We start from the raw sequence: 19279 nt of genomic DNA on the forward strand, positions 1-19279 counted from the left end.
AAAGCCTTTAGTCCTCAAGTCCTCTCGTCCTCTCCCTACCTCTGCTTTGGTTTCTGAGGATAATCTAAAATACGAGGTTAGTCAAGTTTTGGATTCCCGGCTCCGTAAAAGCATTCTTCAATACCTCGTACTTTGGAAAGGGTTGGGTCCTGAGGAGAGGTCTTGGATCACTGCATCTGAGGTTTTTGCTCCCTGTCTGTTTAGGAGGTTCCATCTGGAGTTTCCCTTTAAGCCTGGACCCAGGTGGGGGAGGGGGAGGCCTCGTAAGAGGGAGGGTACTGTCATGGTTATGCAGTGATCTTCCTGTGTTTGCTTACCTTCCCCCATGTCTTCAGACTAAGAAGCCAGCCACTTCCACATGGGGGTTTTTATAACCTCTCCTCTAAGCATGGCTCCACCCCAAGCCCTATCAGGGAGCCCTATATTAACCTGTGCACTGCAGGCCTCAGGACTGATCAACCATTGTGTAACCATTGTGTATCAGCTTCCTGTTTCCTGCCGTGTGCTCTGCTACTGGTTTCCGTTACGGACTTTGGCTTGTCTTGACTATCCCTGCTTGCCTGTGACCCTGACCTTTTGGCGTGTACCCGACTATCCTTGTCTGCTTGTGGCCCCGACCTTGGCTTTGTCCCTCACCATCCCTATCCTCCTGTTGCCTACTGTGGGTGTGAGCTGGGGGACCCTGGGGGTCGCGACCTGGAGCCAGTTGCAGCCAAGTCCATCCTCACCACTGGAGGCTCTGGTGAACACCTGCTGGCTCTTAGACTCCACGCCCCAGGGAATCTCACGCTCTATCCCCAGTGGGATCTGTCCCCCGTCTGCAGCAGTCAGCCGTAGGGTCCACAACCTTGCGGTGCACTCCGGATCCCTACGGTGTGCACCTGTCACCTCGCCTCAAGGTGACCTGACAAGCTGTCCAGACTTAGTCGAAAGATTCTGCACATATGGATAGAAATAAGAATCATTCTGGAGATCTGTGTCATGACTTGTTCTAGCGAACCAAGATATGTGTAAGAGGTGCTCAGGCTGTATGGGAATGAAGTCCTGTACCCACCACTGCCTGAGAAAAGAGCTTGTCTATGCTCCAGGCAATAGTTGCGAAGCATAGGTGTCCCGGGAGCCGCACATCAAGTCAAAGCCTGCTGTGTGATAGTGAATGGCAGTCTCAGCCTGGACCTCTGCCAGGCCTGACCAAACGCGTTTCACCCCACCCACTATCACACAACAGGCTTTAACTTAATGTGTGGCTCCTGAACACCTATCATTCTCTACCATGACTTGTTCTAGGGCATCAACACAAAAGGTTAAAGGCTGAAGGCAGTGTCTGTTGGTGACGGCAGAATCTTTAAATGAAAGAACATCTTCTACAGACCCGGTAGGATGTTTGTTTAAAATGAAGACAGCAGGCTCTACTACCAGAATGTACCACTTTTTTGTTAACTCTTTCCACGGGATACTTAAATCTTTTCAGGGTTAACCTAATCATAATTAATTGCCCATTCTACTTGATAATGAATAAGGAATGTCTTTTTTGATCATCTGGTTCTCCTCGTACACAAGAGGGCATGATGAGATCAAGTGCAACAATACCAAGGCTTTTTCGCATAGCAGAAGTGAGCATACTAACATTGGCATGTTGTGTGAAGCCATTACTTCAGGTGTATAGAAAGGCTGGGGGTGAGAAATCTTCTGTGATCTCCTCTAACGCTGCCTATGCATACTCTTCAATCCCTTCAATGTTAGCATCCTCTACAGGAGGTGGGAAAGTTGCTTGGCACTTTTGTGCTGCGCACAGTAATGGCTGTATGAAAGCTTTTAGTTGTCCAAGAAAGTCTGACATGTTGTAGATGAATCTGCCTTGGTCAGGTAGGCCTTCTGTTGCGTGCCTGAGACAGAGTTAGAACAGAATGCATAGATTTATGTTGAAATAGGGTCCTGCACAGTTGCAAGGGAAGCACAATTACTCTGAAAAATTTGAGTGCTATGCAGGCCCTCAGCCCAGCAATTGTTTGGCTGAACTTTTACTGTGGTTCTCCTGTGCCTGGTTTTCATCACTGCTATGGGGTGAGGGTAATTCCTTTTAGGTACTTAGAAGTGGAGGAAACGAGGCAAGTGTGTGCGTGAAGTAGTACACAGTAAAACCAGATGTAAATGTCCCTATAGCTAAGTCCTAACAGCAAAGTGCGGACGGAAGTGTATTGTCCCCTTTAACATCAATGACAGCTTAAAGTGGTATTTTTTTGTTTTTGATGAGGCTCTTTATCTTCTCAGATGGTAACGCTGCCCATTCCTCTTGGCAAAAAGCCTCCAGTTCCTGTAAATTCTCGGGCTGTCTTGCATGTTTGAGATCTCCCCAGAGTGTCTCAAGGATATTGAGGTCAGGAGACTGAGGTGGCCACTCCAGAACCTTCACTTTATTCTGCTGTAGCGAATGACAGGTGGACTTGGGCTTGTGTTTTCAATCATTGTCACGTTGGAATGTCCAATTACGCTCCATGCGCAGCTTCCTAGCTGATGAAAGCAAATGTTCCTCCAGTATTTTTTGATAACATTTTGCATTCATCTTGGCAACATTTTTGACCAAATTTCCTGTGCTTTTGTAGCTCCCACATCCCCAAAACATCAGTGATCCACCTCTGTACCTTTCATCATATGCCTTGTTGACTCCTCTCCATATATAGCATTTATGGTTGTGGCCAAAAAGCTAAATTTTGGTCTCACCACTCCAAATGACTGTGCCAAAAGGTTTGAGGCTTGTCTGTGCTGTTTGGCATATTGTAAGCGGGATACTTTGTGGCATTCGCGTAGTAATGGCTTTCTTCTGGTGACTCAACCACGCAGCCCATTTTTCTTCAAGTGTCTTTTATTATTTATACATACACACTAATTACAAGCAAACAGATCACAGGTGAAGGATGGTTACCTTTAATAGCCATTTCAAACCCCTTTGTGTCAACTTATGTGCATGTTATCAGGCCAAAATCACCAGGTTATGTAAACTTTTGATCAGGGTCATTTGGGTAGTTTCTGTTGCCATTATGATTTAAAAGAGTAAACACAGTTGATTGATAATAAATGGCTTCAGCCAAACACTAACCATGAGTGAAAGAAATGTTTTTTGCGTTATCATTCATATTCTCAAAAAAATGGCCAAGAAATCATCAATTCTGCCAGGGTATGTAAAGGTACGAGTACAAATGTATACTATGTAATTTATATATATTTTATATATATAGGCCAGGGTTGTGGGGATGAGGCCCTTGTCCATCAACATGGGGACAAGGTGTTTTTTGGGCATGCCAATTTTTTGGGGAATTTTTGGCATTGAGTTCCCCTTAAAACCTATGCCAGACCCAAAGGGCCTGGTATCGATTTTGGGAGGGAACCGGAGCAGTTTTTTTTTTTTTTTTTTTTACAATTTTGGCATGGAATTCCCCTTAAAATCCATACCAGACTCGAGGGCCAGGTATGGACTGGGGGGAACCCCTGATGATTTTTTTTCCTTGATTTTTTCATCTATATTGCCAGGAGCCCGCAATACATTACAGCCGAAAGCAAGTTTAAATGACAAGTTTTCCATTAGAAATTTAATTTTCCTGCCGCACTGTTATACACATCACAAAGATGTGCCACTTTACAAGAACACTACGGGACCCCCCTAGGATATGATATTTAAAGCAATAGTTCACTTTTGTTTCACTTTATTATTAAAATCACTGCTCCTGAAAAATGGTTGTTTTAAAAACGTTTTTTTGCATCAGTACATTTCCTTAGGGCAGTACCTGGGTCCCCATATAGTTTTTATGGCAATAACTTCCATATAAGCCTTTAAAATGAGTACTTCTGATTTTTCATGTTTGTGTCCCATAGACTTTAATAGGGTTTGCATGTTCGCACAAATATTTTGCCTGTTCGCATGTTCTTGGGTGAACCGAACCGGGGGGGGGATGGGGGTGTTCAGCCCATCCATACTAAACAATCATGACAAGATGTTTTTGAGATTGGCTGGAAGGGGAATATAGGCTTAAGTGTTTGAGTGTGTGGATTTCTCTTTAATGTCAAAGAAAAATGAAGTAAAAGGGGTTGATGAGTAAACGTTACAGATATGTCATAAAAAAGAAAGGTATCAATAACGATAAGGTTTTTATCTCTACACAAGCCAGTAATTCGGGATTATTTAGGACAACCTGGCACAAGACCTACGTTTTCGAATCTCTGGAAACTAAAAATTTCCCCACAGATCCAGTCAGTATCAGTAATTTTTGGTCACACGTGCGTGTTGCATGCATAATCACAACTTTTGCAGTGTCTGAGTATATCATATCTAGTACTCAAAATGATAACATTTAAATCTGTTTTCCGTGCAAGCGAACAGCATGAGGTTACTTATATTCTTTATGCAGATTGGACATACATGCTCACCCCCCAATACCTGTTACTAATAGCCACTACTAGCGTTAGCATATTTTACCACAAGGCAGCTCTTCATGTACATCCTAAACTGCTTACAGTACTCCCTTACTGAGTACCATGTTTAGGAAATGTCCCACATTTTTGGAAGCTCTGAAGTAGGCTGATCTCAGTAAATAAAGTGAAAATTACAACAAAGGGAAGTTTATAGTGAAAACATAACAAAATACAGTTTAAAGTTAAAGTACCTACTAAATAGTTTGCTGCTGTGTTTGCAAGATGCAGAATGGCTTTATATAGGAAAGGGATGGCATAAAAAGACCAAAAATAAATAAATCTGTGGAGGTCGAGGAGAGCTGGCACACCCACCTTTCTCTGTGGAATGCGTTGTGTGGAAAAGCGTTAAAGGCCTCTCACTGCAGGAAGGCGGCTTTGAGTCAGTGCTCCTTTTACGAGACAAATGCAGCTGGGAGTTTGTCTGTGGCATCTCTGGCACTGTGGAAAACATCTATAAATAAAATGAGATTCAAAAGGTCAGCTGGTTATAACACACATTGGGGAAATGGAAGAAAACTAAGTTGAAGCACATTTCTTATAAACTATATCCCCATTAACTCTGTCATGGCAGCCAGGTCAAAGGTCCTGATCCAGGCAGCACAAAAAGAGGATGTTAACACTGAACCTAAAATACAAGTTACTTTACTTTTGTGGAAGAGGTGCCAAACTGGCCCATACCTGTGCAGAATATGTGTAGAAAAAATGTGTTTGAGATCTCTGCAAAGATTAACCTGTTTTTTGTCCCACCACCAATTTAGGTTGATGCCCACAATGATATGTAAAAAATTAAGATGAAACATGTAGGTCTTTTTCCAGTGATCACCAATATTCTCCCTTGCAAAATAGGGATTGTCAGAACCCGCCAATACTTCTTAGATCACTTTAGATTGCTAAATCTGTAGCAAATAAGCCCACCCAACTACCAAGAAAAAGAAATGTTGTGCAACTCCATCTTCAGGTATATTAACAGTAAAAATGTTCACAAATATCGGCAAAATCTATCATATCTGTACAAAACATAAGATTATCTGCAGAAGCGATCATATCTGTATGAGATACCTAGCTAAACAACGAGACAGGATTAATATTGGCCATACACACATCAGTTTTTCGTCAATCAAACCCATACCTCCCAATTTACTGAAATGAGAAAAAAAAAAGAGACCCTTTTGTATAAAGTATGTAGGCAATTGGTACACCCCTGGCAAGCCACAATTTACAATTATGCAACCTCCAAAGAATATGCAGAATTTTTTTTTTTAAAACCACAGGTGTTTTTTTTTTTCCCTTCAACACTTGTCCTTTTTTTCTGAGCTTTTAAAATATGAAATGCGAAAATGTAGAGGTTGGATGATTTTTTTCAGTTTAGTATAAGAGTTGAGTACATCAGACCAAAATGAAGAAGGACAACTGAGGATGAAAGAGGGACAGAGGGATTTCAATCTAGAAGTGGGACCGTTTCTCCAAATAAGGGACAGTTGGAAGTTATGTAAACATTTGATCGTACTGTAATCAAACATGTTGAAAGCAATCACTTGATTCAACACCAACAGAAATCTTTGTTGTCAAATATTGCCCTGAAAATTATTATTTTTGTTTCGATTGGTTTGCTGGATCTTCAAGGACACAACTCATGCTTAATTTCCATCTACATCAATTAAAATTATACCAGGGCAATCGCTTATGTGTTCATTAAACAAAACATTCTCTAATTTACAACCCATTGATCATTTGTATCTTCAATTTAGTGTTGTAAAATCAAATAAAAATAATCCAATTGTTGAAGGGTCAGTATGTGAATGACCAACAGTACAGGCACAAAAAATGAATACCTGGTTTCTAAAAACTGAATTGGGAGACAGGTAACAGACATTTTTAGCAACAGCAATGTCTGGTGCAAGGGTTATTTCAGCAGATGCATATCTCAATTAAAAGTTTAATTTACCACACTTGAACAATGACTAGTTATTGACCTTTACCCTCAAGCTAACATTACCCCTATGCTTCAGGCAAAATTTATACTCACACAGGTGACAAAATATGTTACATTTACACAAGTAAAATAAATGTTAGCACAGCAATAAAATCCATCATTTGCTGATTAAACTGTCACCCTAAAAATGTCACGTGCCTAGCTAGGTATGCAGGTAAGTAAGGATAGCTTTAGTACCTACAGTATATATACACACCTTATGGCAAATTACTAGTACTATAAAAAAAATAATCTGCAACCCCAACAAATAAACTAGTTAGGCAGGATGTGACCTGTATGAAGTAAAACTTCTCTCCGTAAGTTAAAGCGGAGGTCCACCCTAAAGTGGACCTTCCGCTCATTGGAATCCTCCCCCCCTCCGGCACCACAATTGGCACCTTTCAGGGGGGAGGGGCGTGCAGATACCTGTACAGTATAGGTATCTGCACCCACTTCCGGCGTAGATTCGCCCCTTTCCGCAGAATCTACGCCCCTTTCTGAAAGTCCCCCGCTGCCTGCTGGGAAACACACGGATCCTAGAGACAGCGGGGACCATCCTTATTGCGCAGCACGACTCGCGCATGCGCAGTAGGGAACCGGGAAATGAAGCCGAAAGGCTCCACTTCCTGATTCCCATACCCAAGATGGCGGCGGCAGCACCCGAGAGACGATCGAGAGATCGGCTTCGGGTGACGTCATCGCGGGCGCACTGGGCGGGTAAGTGTCACTATTTTAAAAGTCAGCAGCTGCAGTATTTGTAGCTGCTGGCTTTAAAAAAAAAAAAAAAAACGGCGGACTCCCGCTTTAAGATGCTGATCCAACTTGGATGTGACTTTCATTCAATTATATGGGCTGAAATCGGACAGAAGTCTGACCAAAGTAGTGCAAGAACCTTTTCCAAAGTTGGACCAGTTAAGACGGCTCTCATAGGGAACCATTGAGTTCAACATGTATCCCTGCTAGCTGTCAGATTGGGTAATCAGGGAGGTGTCTGTTTGTAGCATGTTACACCTTGAATATGGGTGCAACATGTTACGAAAGGTGAACCTATCATTTAAGCCAGGACATCATCTCATAAACCTTAAGAATCATATTTTCCTTTTAGCACTGTTTTGGCTTTATGTTTCCCCTACTTGTTGAGTCACTAGTTCAGAATAAGTATACTTCACTGGCTACAAGGTTGTGTTGTGTCAGTCATTGCAAATAATTGAATAAGGGTGAAGTTCATAGCATTAGAGTTTGCACATTAAAGTGGTACTAATCCCAGGAACCATGTATTCATTATATCTGGTCTCACAGTACACAGAACATGGAAATGCAATTATTTTAGTAAATACAAACTGCTAAATACCATTTCTCATCAGCAATATATAGCAGTCTTGTGACTTCTATGAGTGTCTGGTTAAAGCTTGTAGGAGGAGTTTTCATTCTGCACTGACTGTCCTATTAGTATGCAGGACCACTGACCCTCTTTCTGAGCAGTGCTAATTGGCCCTGGGCTGATCACATCCACCCTCCCAAGAAAAGAAAAAAAGAAACCTCTAGCAATACACAAACTTGTAAAATGTGTAGCCTTTCCCCTGGCTCTGTATTATCAGGAAATATATTGGGGACAGTGGGAGGAGGAGGGGATCAGGAGAGACGGGATCAAACCGCCTTTTTACAAGAAATTGTCACGTGCTGAGTGCAATTATGAGATTGGCGACAGAGAGCTGTTGGCGATCATTTTAGCCCTGAAAGAATGGAGACATCTCCTTGAAGGTACCACTGTGCCCGTTCTTATTCTTACTGACCATAAGACTCTGTGGGTTACCGTCCTTTCTGGTCATATCAGTCAGAGGCTTGACCAGAGACGAGAAGTTACGAATAAACTTCCGATAGTAGTTGGCAAAGCCCAGGAAATGCTGTAGAGGACGTAACCCACGGGTCGAGGCCACTGTAGGACTTCCGAAATGTTAATAAATTCCTGGAAAACTGCTGGGGCGTTACAAAGACCAAAATGCATTACGAGGTATTCATAATGGCCTGTTCTGGTATTAAACACAGTCTTCCACTCGTCGCCCTCCTTAATGCGCACGAGATTGTAAGCCCCTCTCAGATCAAGCTTTGTGAAAACCTTTGCTCCCTTGAAGAGGTCAAATAACTCAGTAATCAATAGAATCGGGTAGGCATTCTTAATAGTGACACGATTGAGACCCCTATAATCTATAAAAGGTCTCAGTTCACCGCTCTTCTTTTTCACAAAGAAGAAACCAGCACCAGCAGGAGACAAGGATTTGCAGATGAAACCTCGAGAAAGTGCGTCAGCAACATACTCCTCCATGGCCTTATCCTCCAAGACCGACAAAGGGTAAACCCGGCCACGAGGAGGTATGGCACCAGGTCGAAGGTCAATTGCGCAATCATGAGGCCGGTGTGGAGGCAAACTACCAGCTTGACCTTTATCAAAGACATCGCCAAAATCACGGTACTCCTCTGGCAGGGAGGGAAGTGAAGCGGTGCACAGGACCCTGGAAACCTTCAGGAAGCATGTTTCACTGCATTGTGGTGACCACGAGAGAACCTCAGCACGGAGCCAATCAAAAGAGGGGTTGTGCCTCTGTAACCAAGGATAACCAATAACCAGCGGAAATCTGGGCGAGGAAATAACTTGGAATTGGATTATCTCATGGTGAAGAGCCCTTAAAGCCATGGACAACGGAACTGTCTCATGAGTCACATGGGCAGGCTGTAAAGGTCTCCCGTCAAGAGCCTCAATGGCAAGCTGCGAAACAAATGCAGCATCAATGAACAGGCCTGCAGCCCCAGAGTCGATTAGAGCCTGTATCTCGATGGACGACTCAGCCCAAGAAAGGGTGACCAAAACCAGGGGCTTATCCTTCTGGATAACTGGGGACGAAACAACACCACCTAAGGTCTGTCCATGACAGGACCTCAAGGTTCGGGCGTTCCCTGGACGGGTAGGACAAGACTTCAAAAAGTGACCTGCCTGGCCACAATAAAGGCACAATCTCTCCCTCCTCCTAAAGGCTCTCTCATCCGCAGAGAGACGGGTGAAGCCCAGGTGCATGGGTTCACCTTCACCGACCAACTCGGTACCAGGAGGCATGGGAGGTGAGGGAGGCATAGGTGGGACTACAAAGCTCGGAGGCAAACGTGCGCTTCCACAAGCGCTCTTTAAGAGAAAGTCTTTCTCTGAGTCTGGAGTCAATGAGGATGGCAAACGAGATCAAGCTCTCCAGCTCAGTGGGTATATCTCGGGCCACTATCTCATCCTTGATGGAATCCGAGAGACCATGAGAAAAAGCAGCCACGAGGGCCTCATTGTTCCAAGCAACCTCTGCTGCCAGAGTACGGAATTCAATGGCATAGTCAGCAACAGTTCTCGTACTCTGATGGACATGAGGCACTTGGCAGCAGAAGCGGAGCGTGCGGGAATGTCAAAAACCCTTTTAAAGGAGGCCACAAACTGAGGGTAACTCAAGATAACAGGTTTTTGCATCTCCCATAGAGGGTTAGCCCAGGCCAAGGGCTCTCTCAGAAAGCAAAGATATCACGAAACCTACTTTGATTCTGTCTGTGGGAAACACCTGGGGCAGCATTTCGAAGTATATCTCAACCTGATTGAGAAACCCTCTGCATTTTACTGGATAGCCCCCAAATCGCTGGGGAAGCGGAGCAGAACCAGACATACCTCTTATAGAGGTAATACTCGAGGCGGGTGCCTGCACAGAGACTCGCGCAGCAGCAGGGGCGGCCTGCGACTCAGGTTGTACCAGAGCAGCCACCGTGGGGGATTCCAGGTGAGCCGTGTGATTCAGGAGTGTTTGTAGCGCCAAGGCAAACTGATCCATGCGGTGATCTTGCTCATCCAATCTGGAAAAAAATATTACCAACAAGTGGATTGACTGTATCTTCTGAATTCATGGCCTTCACGTACTATCAGGAACCATGAAACAGACAGAGACAGATGTACAATCAAATCACACTTGTTTATTAAAGTGGTTGTATACTAGAATTTTTAACTTTTACCTACAGGAAAGCTTATTAAAAGGCTTACCTGTAGGTAAAAAAAATATCTCCTAAACCTGTACGGTTTAGGAGATATTCCCCTCGGTATGCGCCGCTGACTGCAGCGGCGCATGCGCACAAGGGGATTCTCTGCCTGAAAATCCGGCAGTGGCCGGCCGGCATGAAATCTCCCGCGTGCATGCGCGGGAGTGACGATATCGCGGCTCCGGCCACTCACAGCGCCGGAGCCGCGATACCCGGAAGAAACGCAGAGGGAGCATGTCAGCTCCCTCGGCGTGGATCGGGCCAGATGTCGGGGCCTCGTTCTAAGGTAAGTATTTCATAATGAGCTAGTATGCGGTGCATACTAGCTCATTATGCCTTTTGCTTTGCAGGTTTAAAAAAATAAATAAATACATTTGAGAGTTTACTACCGCTTTAATAAAAATAAAAAGGTAAATAGAAAAGGGCTGTGAGAGAGGAGAGATAGTCGCACAGAGCGGCTATGCTCTGTGCGACTATCTCTCCTCTCTCACAGCCCTGGGCAATAACCCTGTTAGGCATAAATAATAGAGGTAAGTTCAGGAGATGTCATACACTTCCTTGTACTTAACTTATAGTATTCCATCACTTTTTGCAAAGTGGCTGAATTCCCAGAATTCAACTTTAATTGTGCTTTCTGCAATTTGTATTAATAAATGTATTGTGACAGTATTACTTCAAGTGAGGATCTTATATGCCAGTAAGTATTTTGGAAGGTTAACTGCTGCACTGCTTGAACCACCACAACTATTCTCTGAATGCCTTTTTTAGGTCGTATTCAGTTTAGTTTGAATAGGCAGATGCATCAGAGTTGAAGCTCTGTAAGTTAGTAACCATAAAATAAAAGTTACCTGAACTCTACACACAACACTAAACAAATCTAAATTTCCTAATAAACAGCGCGATACAAATGGCAGATGTTAATCTAATCTGAGAGCTACGATAATCAATTTAATTACAGCAAGATATGCAGATCACTGCAGCTGAGCTACTTGAGCATAATGAACTCTGGCTTGCCAGCTCTTCTTTTTAATCGTGAGTGATATAGGTCAGCTGATATTGGATAGCATAGTCATTGTGTCTGCCACTGACAATCTGTGGATTCAATCAGCACAGAACCAGTGTGCTTTGTGCATGATAATCCACAAGGCTGCTGCCTGCAGATGTCTTCTGAATGTAAGAAGTAATAGGCTTAGGTCTTGATTATCACGCCTTAGCACCAAGGAAATAAGATATATTTTATCCAAGCTGTGAAAACAGACAGGGAAATTCTACTTTACACTTTAAGATTGAGGCAACCTAAAGTATAGTATGTGTATAATATCCTGCTCTTGCAGACTTCATTAAGTGGTACATAGACTATAATTTGCTTTCGTTCGGTTTAAAATACATGAAGAACTTTTATTCCAGAAAAAACATTTAAAATATTGAAAGCCTAATTAATTTACTCGTCCACCCATAAGAGATGATCTAGGTGTAGCTAATGCTTGGTAGGCCAAGTCAGGTTTCATCTTCGATACTCCAAAACTGAGTTCTCCCCAACTTTACTCCCATTCCTGTCCAACCAGGAGTTTTGGCTGTTTAGGCCATAATCCAATAAGGAGTGTGAGAACCCTTAGCAGGTCTTCTGTATTACTAGATTAACATCTAATCTTTGCATTAAGCCATTAGCTTGGATTGCATTTAAACCAGGAATAAAATCAATAGAGCAACAATCTTGCCTAATACAGAGCAATACAATTAGCAGTAGCTGTTCTGACCACATTAGAATAATCATATATTAAAGCTTCTGGACTGCCTCCCAAATTTGAAAGACTGATGAGTTGTTTCTTTTAACACTTTAAGACCAAGAATCTGTGTAAGAAAAAAAAAGTGTACATTGGGGTGCTGTCATGTGAAAAATGTCATTGTGACTATTAAAACTCAATGAATTGCAGGGTAAGATTGCATGACAGGGCTGCTGCTGAGAAAAGAACATGAACTGTCAGTTAAGAAAATATGTTTACATCTATTTTAAGTGCGTGTGTGTGTTTACCAGTACTATGGCTGGAGATTTGAAATATACACATATCAGGAACTGCATATATCCTTGGATGATATGGATTGGGATTAAATACCAGCTATTTCATAAAACTTTCTATATATCTTCTCACTAGCATGAGGGTAATTATCGAATCTTAAATAGATGGTATCACTGCCCTACACTTCTACACAAAATCCATCTATCCCCGATACTTGCTGGCGATGTTTGCGGGAGCATGACACTATGACCCATATCTGGGCCATCTGTCTGAAAATTCTCCCATTTTGGGATAAAATATTACACATTTGGTAAATTGGTGGGAGATGAAATCCCAAATGAACCTCAGATTACAGTGCTATCCATGTTATAGACAAATTAAAAGAAATTTAGATAGACACAATGGGGGTTATTTATGAAAGGCAAATCCACTTTGCACTACAAGTGCACTAAATAAACAATATGTCGGGCTTAATAAAAAGAAAATTATATAACAAGCTGCTCACACAATATTGCTAGATACAATATACATGATATGGGTAAAAGAATGTGGCGCTCAAAAACAGGTAATATACAACAATAGGATCAATGTTCCAAAATAATTCATCCAAATGAGTGAAAATTGATGAAAATAAAGCTGAATTGTAAACCGTTCAAGAGAGAAAATTCCACCAGATAGGAACTAGTCACCATCCACCATAACATACAGGAGAGTATGTAACAGAATCCCGTCACCTTCACCCAATAAGACTGACCCTTACCGTCAGTGCATGGGTTATACATATGTAATAACAATAGGTGATGGTCAAGAAGTAAAGTGAAAACTTCCTCTCAACAAGGGGCAGAAGCAAATAATACTTATAATAAAAATATAAAATAGAGAGACACCGCTCATTGCGCAAGCATCTTAAATGATTCAGCATTTATTAGAGATAATAAAAAAACACACTTACATTCTGTAAGGTAGTATATGCTTGATAAGCGACCAGCGCTTCTGACCAACAAGGTAGCCGCTATAGTGTCGTTCGTCCGTGTCCTGCATCACACGTGGCTCCACCCAACTGCTAGTGACTGGAAAAAACCCCCATAACTAGTGGGTTTTAAGAGGAGTTTTTCACACTCTAACAAAAGCTTAAAAACTCAGAAAAACTTGGCTATTCAGTGTATAACAGTGTTTTTGAGCCATAAGCTTTTGTGGGAGTATAAAAAAAAAAATACTGCAAATCTCATTCTACAGCTTTCTACAGGCAACGCTACTGGCTTTTTTTATAACGTCCAGTGTGCATGAGGCCTTATGTGGACAGTATGGTCACATTTAGGATATTCTTCTGACTTTCACTCCTTTATCTCCACTAAAGTTTGAGGTTTCAATCTTAGTGTGCAAAATCTGGACAAAACTCTGGATAGCCGCACTCAGGATTGAGTAAAAAATAAAGTGCCTTTATTTCTTCAAATGCAAGTGCAAAACTCCATTGAACAACACATCACAGGAAAGGGGAACAAAAAAATAGGACAAGGTTACCGACGCGTTTCACGCTACAAACAGCGCTTACTCATAGCTGACTTTTGTTCTGAATAAAAAACAAACATATACCATTCAAGTGTAGACACCCAATGGTGAAATCAGAAGTAAAACCATGACAGCTGGTTAGCTATCATCGTAGATTCTCCACACATGCATTCCACACCCAGTTGTTAATTGATAAGAATGACTGGGAAAAAAGGGTGAAAATATCTGTGTGGTGAAATAGTTTTTTGGAATAGACCCATAGTATTCCCACCCCCCTCCCCCCACTGCTGGTGAAGTGGACAGGGGATTATGTGACAGCAGTGAAAATCAGAAGAGTAAAAAATCTGCTTTGAGGGGGGAAAATGGTGATAAAAGGTGAAAGCAGGTCGGGGGGAGGGTCTTAAGATTTTGCCTGAAGATGGGCTTTAAATGTATAGTCCTAGATAAGTTGAGAGTAATCACTGACTAGAGTAAGGGGAAGCAAAGGGTATGGCATGTCATTGTGTCCAAAAGTGAAAACAAGCTTACTTTATAATAGCAACAGGTAGTGACACCTGATAGGAGCAAGAAAGCAGCCCTAAAAGTGAACCTGTGACAGACGACAAACAATTTACATATTCTTAACATGTAATTAAAATATACACGTGGCCTTATTAGGTCAATTATGTAATTAGCATCTCCATCCCTTTGTATATGTGCAGCTTCAGGGGGGAAATATTCTGATTACAGCTCATTGACCCAGCAATTGCAGCTAGCTTTTGGGTTGCAACCAAATTCAAGCTCATCCCTAAGCACAACAAAGACTCTAAAGTCGGGTTTCAGTTTTTTTTTATCAGCTTGGAAACACCTGCTGTGTGTACTGACAGGGTACAATATCGCTTAAGAAAAGTTTAGATTTCACTGCTGTGTTGTAATCTTTGTAAAATGACTGCATCCCCTATATGCTTATGAATACATTGATAAATAAGGGCTTGTTTTAAAGTGCTTTTAATGTCTGTTCAGAAAGGGTCAATACTTTAGTGTGCATGATCTGGTTACATGTTAACTTTAAATCCTAACTCCAACCAAAACTTTGTATTTTGTTTTGGGTAAAGCAGAAAAGTGTAATGCTGCGTACACACGATCGAAAAATTCTCGTCAGAAAAAGCTCTGATGGTTTTCCTGATGGAATTTGGCTCAAGCTGTCTTGCCTACACACGATCACACCAAATTCCGATCGTTTATAACATGGTGACGTACAACACGTACGACGGGACTAGAAAAAGGAAGTTCAATAGCCAGTAGGCAATAACTTCTGTCTCGTAGTTGAATCTGAGCATGCGTGAGTTTTGGCGTGTCGGAATTGCATACACACGATCGGAATTTCCGATAGAAAGTTTTTCCGTATGGAAAATTGAGAACATGCTATCAATTTTTGGCTGGCGGAAATTCGGAAAATGGAGCATACACACGGTCGCATTTTCAGATGAAAAGCTCTCATCAGTCTTTTTCTGGCTGGAATTCCGATCGTATGTATGCGGCATAAGAGGTTCTGTCAACTGGTGTGCTTCCATATTCTGTTCAGTATGTATGCGCAAAAAGCAGAAGAGATGTGGTTTTCAGAGATCCAGGTTAACAGTGTCCTGAAAAACTGCTCTTTTCCCTACTCTCAAAAGACAAAAACGTGTTCTTGCAAGTCTGTCTATTTAGCTCATGCTCCCAGGGAATGCTATACATCTTCGAATTGGATGATAAATAGAATCAGAGAAGAGGAAAGCATATTTTACATGATCCTGCTTCTGTTAGGTTATTCTGGGGATGCAGGAAGACAATAAATCAGTTTAACGTGTAATTTTCAGAAAACATGGAGAATTTTGGCATCATATTCACTCACGGATATCAGTTACCTCAATACAGATAACCCTGTGATGTAACCTTCATGAGAAGCACTGACTTACTGCACTGACATGTCACAGTGTCATTTAAAACTTAAAATAAGTATCACTGCTCAATTCAAAATGTTAAAAAAGATTATTGTTCTATATAAACTTTCATCAATCTGAAAGTTTTTATAAATGATCAAGTCTAAGATCCTCTCTTTGCCCAACAAGCACACCACCATAAACAATGAAATATGCTTTGAGCGTCTGTTTTACACCATATACAGCATCTCACAAAAGTGAGCACACCTCTCAATTTTTTGTAAATATTTTATTTATGTATATGAATATGTATATTTTTCATGTGACAACACTGAAGAAAGGACACTTTGATACAATGAAAAGTAATAAGTGTACAGATGTATAACAGTGTAAATGTGCTGTCCCCTCAAAATAATTATGGCGGGAAACCTGAGATCAGCTTTAAAAATACAACTATGGGGTTTTTCCTGTATGTGATCCCTCCATCCTCTCCTGCTTACATTTACAGTGCCTTGCAAAAGTATTCCCCTCCCCCTTGGCATTTTTGCCTCACAACCTGGAATTAACATGGATTGTTTGAGGATTTTCATTGATTAATTTAAAGAACATGCCCACAACTTTGAAGATTTTTATTTTATTGTGAAGCAAACAACAAATAGGACAAAATAACAGAAAAGGTCAATGTGCATAACTATTCACTCCCCCTAAAGTCAATACTTTGTAGAGCCACCTTTTGCAGATATCACAGCTCCAAATCACTTTGGATAAGTCTCTATGAGCTTGCCACATCTTACCACTTGGATTTTTTCCAATTCCTCCTTGCAAAACTGCTCCAGCTCTTTCAAGTAGGATGGTTTGTGCTTGTGAACATCAATCTTTAAGTTTGACCACAGATTTTCTATTGGATATAGGTCTGGGCTTTGACTAGGTCATTCCAACACATTTACATGTTTCCCTTAAACTACTCAAGTGTTGCTTTAGCATTGTGTTTGGGGTCATTGTCCTGCTGGAAGGTGAACCTCCGTCCTAGCCTCAAATCGCACACAGAGTGGTTCAGGTTTTGCTCAAGAATATCCCTGTATTTAGCACCATCCATCTTTCCCTCAACTCCGACCAGTTTCCCAGGCCTGACTGCTGAAAAACATCCCCACAGCATGATGCTGCCACCACCATGTTTCACTGTAGGGATGGTGTTCTTTGGGTGATGTGATGTGTTGGGTTTGTGCCAGACATAGCGTTTTCTTTGATGGCTAAAAAGTTACATTTTAGTCTCATCAGACCAGAGCACCTTCCTCCATACGTTTTGGGAGTCAAGCCTTTTCTCAAACTCAAAATGTGCCATTTAGCTTTTTTGCTGAAAGTAATGGCTTTCTTCTGGCCACTCTGCCATAAAGCGTACGGCTTATTGTCGCCCTATGTACAGATACTCCAGTCTCTGCTGTGGAACTCTGCAGCTCCTCCAGGTCTCTGTGCTGCCTCTCTGATTAATGTCCTCCTTGCCCGGTCCTTGGCAAGTTTGCTGTTGTGCCAAGTTTTTTCCATTTGGTTATGATAGATTTGATGGTGCTCCTAGGGATCATCAAAGATTTGGCTATATTTTGTAGTACACCCCTAATTGAAAATGTACAAATTGGTCCCAATTAGCTGTTTTCCCTCCCTGGTGTCATGTGACTCGTGTTACAAGGTCTCAGATGTGTTAATTTTGGTGTTCTCGCTCTCACTCTATTATACTGGTCACTGGAAGTTATACATGGCACCTCATGGCAAAGAACTCTCAGAGGATCTAAAAAAAAAGAATTGTTGTTCTACAGAAAGATGGCCTAGGCTAAAATAAGATTGCCAAGACCCTGATAGTGATCTGCAGCAAGGTGGCTAAGGCCATACAGCGGTTTAACAGGACAGGTTCCACTCAGAATAGGCCTCGCCATGGTCGACCAAAGAGTGCACGTGCTCAGCGTCACATCCAGAGTGTGTCTTTGGGAAATAGACATACGAGTGCTGCCAGCATTGCTGCAGAGGTTGAAGGGGGTTGGGGTCAGCCCGTCAGTGTTGAGACCAGTTTCAGTGTTGTCACATGAAAAGATATAATAAAACATATACAAAAATGTGAGGTAGTGTACAATATGTTATAGCTTTGAGACAACTCAGAATAACCCTCCAGATGGAGTTCACACATTCACACTGTGCTTTAATGCAAACTTGTTAGTGTGCATTGCCCTAAAGCAGCCTATTTACTTCTATATGATACCTTGAGAACCCAAAAACGTTTTGTAACACATTGCATCACCCGAAAGTGCCCACCATGGAATGTGCAAGATGTGTTAGATGCCATTAAGAATAAAGGACATCATAGCAAACCAATGCAAAAAATATGCACTGCGGTAACTCATGCAGCAACATACATGTCACTAAAAGAACAACTTGTCCAAACCCAGCCTAACGCATAAAGGATGCCTTTTAGTAACAAACAGCTATGAAATATATATTTAACAACCCCCCCTGCAAAAACAAAAAAATTACATTTGCCAGTATTACATCTAAAAAGTACCTTTGTCCTGAGATCTGGACTTTAATGGTACTTGCAGGGAAAGCAACAGATGAATAGTCTAAAATTATCTTTTATTACAACAATTTGATAAAAAATACACAATGGGGGTTATTTATGAAAGCAAAATCCACTTTGCACTACTTGTAGTGCAAAGTGGACTTAAGTGGACTTGGAAGTGCAGTCACTGTAAATCCAAGGGGGACATGCAAGGAAAACAAAAAACAGCATTTTAGCTTGCACGTGATTGGATGATAAAATCAGCAGAGCTTCCCCTCAGATTTACAGCAATTGCACTTTCAGTGCACTTGTAGCGCAAAGTGGATTTGCCTTTTGTAAATAACCTCCAATATATGCCAATTCAAAGGCATTAAAAACACTCTCAATTTAGTGAATAATTACATAGTGATACCAAGAAGCAGATTCTCATGGTCTATCACAGAATTGTATTCATATCTTTTCGACATGTTTTGTGGTAGTATCCACTTCCTCGGAGTACTTTAGAGAGCAAAAATATCTATAAAAAGATAATAACATAATAATGATGGAGAACACTACACAATGAATAACTGATATGTTTAAACACGAGGATCAGGATAGAGGCAATGTACAGACGATTCCAAACCCAGAGGGATTGACAGCATGTAGAATGTGGAGACACATCTGTTCCAGCGAGTATGGGAGCACTAAAACGGGGGGCACACGAGTCCTGTCTATAAGGTATAAAATGTCATAAGAAAAGCCAGGAGACCAAAACGTCAGCTTTGTATTAAGATACGCACCATATTACAGTTCCACAGAGATTAGGGGC

At 41.7% G+C, this 19279-nt stretch overlaps 1 protein-coding gene across 4 annotated transcripts in view; it reads right to left on the reverse strand.

The window, feature by feature from the left end:
* Nucleotides 1-19279, reverse strand: part of ARHGAP26 (Rho GTPase activating protein 26) — a 724944-nt gene that overhangs the window by 228566 nt on the left and 477099 nt on the right. For all 4 annotated transcript variants that reach the window (XM_077473114.1, XM_077473113.1, XM_077473112.1 and 1 more), the window contains one exon: nt 4780-4918. In XM_077473114.1, the coding sequence (XP_077329240.1) occupies nt 4780-4918 (139 nt within the window). The remainder of the gene's footprint in view (nt 1-4779; nt 4919-19279) is intronic.

Source organism: Lithobates pipiens, unplaced genomic scaffold (assembly GCF_037356315.1).
Source record: "Lithobates pipiens isolate NorthernLeopardFrog02 unplaced genomic scaffold, aLitPip1_a1.2 Scaffold_8, whole genome shotgun sequence".
Classification (NCBI taxonomy): Eukaryota; Metazoa; Chordata; class Amphibia; order Anura; family Ranidae; genus Lithobates; species Lithobates pipiens.